Source organism: Cebus imitator, unplaced genomic scaffold (assembly GCF_001604975.1).
Source record: "Cebus imitator isolate Cc_AM_T3 unplaced genomic scaffold, Cebus_imitator-1.0 Scaffold272, whole genome shotgun sequence".
In the NCBI taxonomy this organism is placed as follows: Eukaryota; Metazoa; Chordata; class Mammalia; order Primates; family Cebidae; genus Cebus; species Cebus imitator.
This window is the reverse complement of record NW_016107587.1, coordinates 1,397,781-1,406,699: the sequence shown is the minus strand read 5'-3', so window position 1 is coordinate 1,406,699 and position 8,919 is coordinate 1,397,781. Positions and strand designations below refer to the sequence as shown.

The 8,919-nt window shown below is 41.8% G+C and overlaps 1 protein-coding gene across 1 annotated transcript in view; it reads left to right on the top strand.

The window, feature by feature from the left end:
• ABCA13 (ATP binding cassette subfamily A member 13) overlaps positions 1–8,919 on the top strand; it is a 424,215-nt gene that overhangs the window by 313,270 nt on the left and 102,026 nt on the right. Inside the window, 2 exon segments of the mRNA XM_017500828.2 lie at positions 5,760–5,814; positions 7,314–7,491. Of these exon segments, the coding sequence (XP_017356317.1) occupies positions 5,760–5,814; positions 7,314–7,491 (233 nt within the window).

Genomic DNA, 8,919 nt, shown 5'->3' with positions numbered 1-8,919 from the left:
AAAAAAAAAAAAAAAAAAAAAAAAAAGAAAAGAAAAGAAACGTTCACCTTGTATTCCTAAACCAAAACACTGCATGGGTTTCACCCTGCAGCTCCCTGCCACCCTTCCAGTCTTCCCATTGAAGTTCTATGGCAGCCTTGCAGGATCACACTTTCTTTGCACTCCAGCCCTGTGCTGGGGTATCCTGTGCATCTGGAATTTATCCTTCCTTAGAAAGCTCCCCAACTTCCTCCCACCCTGCTGGACCCAACCTCCTAGGCATCCTTACATGGGTCATAGCCCTGTGAGTGGGCTGTAGTCCACCCACCATGGTGGGCCCCCAAGGGAGGGCCTGCTTGTCCCTCCCAGCAGACTGCTTCAGCATAATGGGCAAGGAAAAGATGCATGTTGAATGAATTCTCAGTCTTGTGAAGGAAGAGGAATCAAATCTTTATTTGGCCCTTGGTGAAACTCAATTACTGTCCAGTGCCCTGGTTTTCACCACCAAAGTCCTAACAAAGGACCATTTAATCAGAACATTCTTTGACCCTTGGCCTGACAGGAGCAGGCTGTTGCCTTATAAGAGCTGGTGGTCAACGCCTAGTGAGGGGAGGTGGGAAGTGAACTCAAGACTGACAGCAGGTCCAGGATTTTCACTGCTTATTGATGGCATTGTTTTCCTAAACACTGTGGTCTAAGGCCCTCTCTTTGTTTGTGTCTTTGCTTTGAGAAATAATTTTTTAATTTCAGAGTGAAAACATGGTAATGTTAAGCCCCAAAGTGCTTAGGAATTGTCCAGGAGCACTGAGCACTGAGCAGGAAGGCCCCATTCCAAGGCCATAAAGATTCCCTGGAGGGCCCTGTGACAGGAACTGTGGATCAGCATGTTCTTCAATAGTGTCTTTAAATATTCACTCTGTGACAAATATGTAAATTGTAGGACTCTAAAGCCAGTGCCAAATGAAAATCTGTGGCCCCTCTGAATTATTTATGAGTAAAGGACCTAGGAAGGGAGGGGCAGCCACTGTAGTTTGAGGGGTTCAGGTATTTGCACCAGTGGTTTTGTATTTTTAAGACCTAGGTGGAGACAGAGCCCATGGAGGATTATAGCAATGTGCAAAAATTAGAAGAGAAGGCAGGATGGCTGCCATCAGTGGGCTTTCTCCTGAAGTTCAGTATGTGAAATTTATCAGCTGCTCTCTTCTGCTGTCATAGTTGAGGTTTTCATTTCTATGTTACACTGTCATTGGGATCCATTGTGGATCATTGTAGAGGCAGTATTTTCGGTGCTCTGTATGCTAGTAGGTGATTTGATGAAAGAGGCACAGACCTGGGACTTCAGATGCGTGGGTTCTGCCTGTGTCAGGAGCAGGTTCCAGACTTCAGGAAAAGTCACTACATTCCTCTGATTCTGTTTCTGCTTCTGGAATACGCAAGTGTGTCCAAACTAGACCACTTCATGGGATTCCCTTTTCCTGTAAGAATCTACAATTCTAAAATGCTGAGAGATGACTTTCAAAGAACTGTGCATAGAATACTCGCTTCTTTAACACAATTTCACCATCAGATTACTGAATGAGAAAATGTATTATGAAAACATCCAGGAGAGGATCTGGCATGTTGGGAAACTACTATCCATAGGAGCAGTCAATCATTTCACCAGCGAGATGGGAGACCAGATGTACTCTTGCCTCCTAGATTAAAACCCTAAAAGAATGACACAAATCCAGGAAATGTGCTAAAATGAAGGGGAATAAATTCATAACAGAGGAAATAGGATACAGAAAGCAAATAGGAAAGCACTGTTTTTAATCTTTCAGCAATGACTGTCATGGTTTAAGGGAAGAAAAGGTATTTATTTATGCGACTTGATCAAATAAAGATCCAACCTTGGTAGTTTAACATTTTATTATTGAACTCCCCACAGAAACAACAGTGTTTTTCGGCAGGTTTTCACTGCAAAATGAACAGAACAGAGGCCTTCAACCTCCAGCCCTGTGTCGTTCCCACTATATGGCTATATTCTTTGGAAAACCAGACATGTATGCTGAAGAAAGAAGTATGATATGCTGGCAGGGAAATGGTTGTAGTGCCTGTAGACCAAGGTCTCAATTTCAGCTGTGCCATAACAGTCAGTCTACAGGAAGATTTCCTAAATACCTGTGCTTCAGATACTGCTTCTGTAAACTAACATCATAATTCTGATTGGACATAGTTTCTCTATGAGAATTTATACAAATAGTCTAATATCCTAAACAGCATGCAATGCATGGCTACAGGCTAATTTTTGTGTATTTCTGTCTACTAACCCTTTCTTTCTGCTCATAAGCATGAAAGGACTTAGAGTTTGAGATTTTCCTGTCCTCCTTTTTACCCATCTTCATACTCTGAAAATTTAATTTCTTTTTTCATGCATGGTGAGGATAACTAATGTTATCAAACATCATCAAATGTTTAGTATGCAAAACATTATTCACTATAGTTGCCATACTATACATTAGGTCTCTGGAACTTATTTATATATTTACTTATGTGTGAATTTATTTATTGAGGAGGACAAGGTCTCACTCTGTTGCCCAGGCTGGAATGCAGTGGTACAATCATGGTTCACTGCAGCCTCAAACTCCTGGGCTTAAGCAATCCTCCCACCTCAGCCTTTCAGGTAGTTGGCACTGCAGGTGCATGCCACCATGCCCTGATAATTAAAACAAATATTTTTATAGAGATGGGATCTCTCTATGTTGTCCAGGCTGGCCTCAAACTCCTGGGCTTAGGTAGCCTTCCTCCTTTGGCCTCCCAAAGGGCTAAGATTACAAGTACACGCTACCGTGCCCAGCCTTTATTTATCTTATGTCTGGAGTTTTGTATCCTTTGACTAACATCTCCCCACTGCCTCTTTCCTCTGGCCCCTGGTGATAGCCTTCTACTCTGTGAGTTTGTCTTTTGAAAATTCCACATATAAATGAGATTTTACAGTGTTTGCCTTTCTTTGCCTGGCTTATTTCACTTAATATCACATCCTCCGTATTCATTCATGTTGTCTCAAAGACAGGACTTCCTTCTCTTTTGAAGCTCAATGGTGTTCCATTATGTGTATGAATGTCTATCTGTCTATCCCATATTTTCTGTGTCCATTTATTTATCAATGGACACAAGTTATTTTCCTGTCTTGGCTATTGTGAATAATGCTGCAATGAACATCGGCCTGCAGATATCTCTTCAAGATAATATTTTATTTTACTTTATTTTTTTGACCTATATCCAGAAATGGGTTTTCTGGAGCACATGGTAGATCTATTTTTAATTTTTTGAGGCACCTCCATACTATTTTCCGTAATGACTGTACGAATTTACATTCCCATCAGCAGGATAAAAATCGTGGTAATCATTTCGTAATGTATGCATATATCAAAACGTTACATTGTGTACCTTAAATGTATACAATTTTTATTTGTCAATTATACCTGAATAAAGCTGGAAACAATAAAAACAAAACGAGAGCAATAATACTTGAAAACAAAGGAAATTTAATTCAGCATCAAACAGATGTGAGACAGGAGTGGGTTGTCAGCAGGATTGTACAGAAGCATAAGGAAATGATGACACGTGCCTGCAGCCATAAGAGTTTGGGGAAATGACAGCAATCCAGCTTTTCAAATGGGAGCAGTGGGAGAATATAGAAATTGGACTTGATTTTAAAAGAGATGAGTGTCTAAGTAAAGAACATGGGCTCTGTGTTTTTCTATTTCTTTCTGGAAGTTCTCTAGGAATTCTGGATGGGGGAATTCATGGGTGTGCAGAGAGGCGAGCTGAGCGGGGATGCACCTGTTTGTGAGGGAGCCCTGGCACTGTGGGGACGGAGTTCAGGTGTAAATAATAGGACTTGGCAACTTCTTGGATGTGTAGGGTGAAGAAGAGCAGGGAGATGAGGAGGACTTAAAGTTTTTATGAGTCTGGGTTACTGGGAAGATGATAAGGATATTTGCTCCAGGGTGTGTGTGTGTGTGTGTGCGTGCGTGTGTGTGTGTGTATTTAGGTTAAACAATTTCAGTATTCTACTGTGTTCCTCAAATAATATAATTCTAAGACATGTTCTCAGCTAACCACATTTCTCTGGATCCTCTCTAATCTAGAATGTTCTCATTCTTATGTAGAATCTAGAAGAGCCCACAACATTGCAAATATATTCCCACCGTCTATAGCACCAGTGGGGCACGGGTCTTACTTTGGCAGGATCTGATACTTTATAAACACTGTCTAATGTCACTTGGCTTTTTCTGACCCTTTGATAGGGTTGGTTGGCATTGGATTGCACATCAAGTGAGAAGCTGCCTGTGAGTCAACACGTTAGCTAGGAAGGATGGGACTGGCTTGCCCCATGAGGAGTAGGCTAGAAGTTAAGCTTGGTGAAGGAAAGACTATAGGAGAAAGACTGGTGTGTGTTATTGGTCCAGAAAGGCAAGGGATTGAGACCACACAATTCAGTTCACAATGAATGTGTTAAGTCCAGGATCCAGAAAGCGACACAGCAGGTGTCAGACACACACACTGCAAGCCTGGATCAGCATATCTGGACAGCATTTATTTATAATCAAAGAAATTATTCTGGAAAACTGTACAGTGGATTCGCTGAACCAATAGCTCTCACTGTTGTTGCTTCTGAGTTGGAACTTTCCTTAGTGTGTGGCTGAGTCCACAATGGAAGGGAAAAAAAAGGCTGGCATAGCTGGGGAGAAGAGCAGGTGGCAAAGGGACAGAAGTCCAGATGCCTTGTGGTAAAACTGTTGGAATTTTGGAGCACTGTAGCCTGTTTCAACTCTGTACCTTTATGTATGCTTACTTATACCCTGTGGTATTTCAGTAAGGATTTAATGTGTTCTCAGAAGGTAATACAAAATATCAATGATAAGATAAATTAAAATACAGATGATAGGGTAAATTAAAGGTGAGTCAAAAAAATATGCAAAATCTAGGACTGGCAACATGAAATGGAGCAAGGATGTGTGCCTTGGGTAATAACCTCCATGTACAAGCCACTCATTTGGCTCTCATCACTGACACAACCAATTAGGAAAAGGAAACCTGATTACTTTCACAGTCCACAGTGTCTAGGATAGAACATGAACCAATTTTATTTATGGAGTTCTTCTTAACACAATATTGACTGGAATTCTCAAGGGAAGCGCTATCCCACTCTGTGATATCATAAACAGCTCTTATAATAAGATCCTTTTAATTGATGAACTGATGGAAATTTCATTTTGGCTGCTGGCATCACACAAATGCAAAAAGCCCAAGAAAGCAAACCAAAATAAACAACTCCAAAATCAAAATTGTTTCAGTGAAAGAGTCCAGTTCTCTATCTGTCTAGACCCGGCTTGATCTTGAGGTGAATATTGACCTGATTTATATCAAGTAGTCTTCTTTGTATGTTGTTACTTAGCCTGAGCATGTTTCCTCTCTGCAAACATAGGCTGTGGGATACTTATGAGGATTAGACAATAAAATGTAAGAACCTATAAACACAGTGCCTGTCATGTAAAGCATGAACAATTCATGCTGGTTATGTTTGACAACTACATCAGTGACAGAAATCCCAGCACACATTTGCTGAATTTCAAAATGGAACTTGCCATTCTTTTCTGCTAATTGGCCAGGGCCTGGGTAAAGCAAGAAGGAGACATTGTGATGGCACAGGGAATTTGTGTAGCTTGTAGATGAGCTGCGGTTCACCATGCAGGAGCAGGCTCCAGGATCACTTTCCAATTTGTCTTTCACAGGAATAACACTCTACAGCCACCCATACGGAGGGGCCTTGCTGAACGAAGACAAGATGTGAGTTGATGGAATGCTGAGTGAGGGATGTGTGACTCTGACAACGGAAGAACATCTTTGGGTTACTTAGGGATGACTTTGATTCCTGTTTTGCATTTGCCCCAAAAGATGACTTATAGAGTAAGAAATGCCCACAGGAACTGGGCATTTCTTTGCAACATATGAGAAAAATGGCTATTAAGAGAGGCGGTACATTGAGCTTAAAACAGACGAGTATGTCATGCAACTGTACTTCTAATAATTTAGAAATTATTCTAAAAGAATGATTTACCAGAAGTTTATGTGACTGTACATCTTCTGAAGACTTTTTTGGGTTAAAATCACAAACATTGCATTCATGTAGGTGAACATGGTAATGCCTCCTTGAATATTTATTATGCAAGATTTTCCTCATGATCCAGATGGAGTCATGGGTGGTGATAAAGCAAGAGCTTTTCAGGTACAGAATTCGGTGTCAGTTCTCACTGCCTCTGTAAAGGGTAGCATGCTTCCACCTGTCTTCTCTTTTCCCCTCATCTCCCTTCTCTATAATGTGGTTGACAATTTTTAAATTAAAAGTCGACAATAAAAGTAGGTATTTTAAAAAACTTTTTATGACCTATGAAATTAAGTTGGAGAATGCAAATCTGCTTAACGGGCATTCTCTGCTCAAGTCGCTAATCTGGCAGGAACCAGCAGGAAGCATAGGTTGGATTGCAGCTTGTCCTCACATTCACATAGTGATTTTCAGGATTCTAGCTTCAACAGTGTTAGACACCTCCCAGAATTCCAAGAGTAGGCTAGCTGACGTCTGTTGTAGAATGAGACACAGTGGAGCAGAAGGCATGGCACAGCAGATGACTTGTGCTGAGGAGTTCCATTGTGTCGGCCTCTTGAAAGACCATCTGTGGTCTGGCTGTTCCTAAACAGGAGAGTTGAGAGGAGGTGACAGTTGACTTGAGTGAAAGATGTTAGCAGTAGGGCTCCAGGTAAAACAATTACTAAGAAAATGTACAGTGTATATTATTACAAAGCACCTCAATATATTGCAGAATCTCTTTGGCACTTCATATGACCAAATTCAGAGATGGGCAAGTGCAGTGTGGGGCTGTAGTGAAGGCTCCCCTCTGGCGGGTGTTGCTGTATTGCAGAGCATTTCCCATGTGGGCAAAGGTCACAGCTTACCCGGATGCTGCTCAGAGGATGTCATTCATCTTAATTGGGAGTCAGGCTCAATGGTGAAGAGCAGACTTTGACACAAGCAGACTCCGGAATGCCCTGGAACTGTGCTCCTCAGTTATATCTTCTGTAAACTGAGCTTAGTCATCCATGTCTCAAAAGGTGGCTGAGGGGATTTAATGTGGGAATCCATGCCTTTAGCCAACATGCCTGGCCAATTATGAATTTTTAATTAGCAGTTTTCACTGCTGTCATCATTGCTGATTGCTATTGCTATTAGCAAAGAAGGCTTGTGTTCTTCATCTGGTACCTGAGAGTTGGTTGCTCTGTTTTGCCTGCAGCCTGGAGAGCATCCGTCAGTGTGGAGTGGCCCTCTGCATCGTGCTGGGATTCTCTATCTTGTCTGCATCGATCGGCACCTCCGTGGTGAGGGACAGGGTGACTGGAGCCAAAAGGTTGCAGCACATAAGTGGCCTTGGCTACAGGATGTACTGGTTCACAAACTTCCTGTATGACATGGTAGGATATGGGAATGAGATTCTGTGTGCCTCCAAGCTAGTGATCTAAATAGTGTGTGTGTATGGAGGTGGGTGTGGGGCCCTGGCTGCCTTGGAGTGTCCACAAAAACGGGTCATCTTATTGGTAAGGGCCTTTTAGATTAAGTCACCATTACTGATCGCCACAGAATTGGTTCATAAGGGGTCGACTGACAAGCTTCGGGCTGGACAACTGGGAAATAATAGAATCTCACAAAGATGCAAAGTTTCTTATTGAGGAGATGAGAAAATAATCACCTTTATTATGCTCTTTTCAGTGAGGTAGCAGGTGAGGTGATAAAAATCATTAGAAATGATCTTTTATTTGCATGCCTACTCCCCCTCCTGTGAGACCTGTGCCTCATTGCCTAATAGATATGGCCCGTATTATTAGCATTTCCTGAATACACTCAGTTCCCTGATGGAAATCCTCTGGATCAGTGTCTCCAGTCCTAAGGGACAATAACAGGCGCAATGTCTAGTTGTTCCCTATTCTTCAGGACATTTATCTTAAGTAAAAAAAATGCAGCTTATAAAGTATGTTGTTCTCTGGAGCTGTCTTTATTTTTTAGGGGAGTGATATCCCTACCCTGATAAATATGATTTATCCTATGATACAGAACGTTGTACGTAAGTCAGTGGAAGGCCAGAGAGCTGCCATTTGCTGAGCATCTTCCATGCCCCAGGTGCTGCCCTGGCTGTGTGACACCGTGCACAAAATCCCATATATTAACGTGTTGCTTTCCTGCGAGATTTATTCCTTTGAACTGGCTTAGAATTAGCTAATTTATTTCCTTTTGATCATGTAACTTGGATTTTTGTTTTGTTTTGAAAGTACAGTTTATAGGGGTCACGCTTAAGTTACCTAACATTTCAGGAGTTCATTTAATTTAATCAGAGGTTTCCCTGAACCTACCTGGTGATAGATATCACCAGGGACATTTGGTAACAATAAGGATTCCCAAGGGCCTATCCTTCAAAATTCTATTCAGTAGGTCTGGGGGGACTTGGAGGTCTGTGTTTTACTAGGTACTTAAGGTGATTTATGAATCTTAACTAAGACTGACAAATTCTGGGTCTCCAAACCCTTATCTTTACTGACGGACACTTGAAGGTAGGCAAGTGGAAGTAACTTGTCCAGGATTTTACATCTAGTTGGTACAGAGATGGCTTCTCAGTACCAGCCTCTGTCTCCTGGTCTAGTTTGGCTCGCAGCACTACACACTGCTGGCTACTCGACTATCTTCCATGTGTCATTTAACAGTGTCTAAGGGCCACAACTTTCCCAGAGAAAAGGGAAGGAGGGTGTACCAAGAGAGAATCACAGCATACAGCAGGGCATGCTTCCAGGACACCATGTGGCTTTCAAAATCTCCAAAACCCCAAAGTCTTCCTTCTTTCTACACCCTTA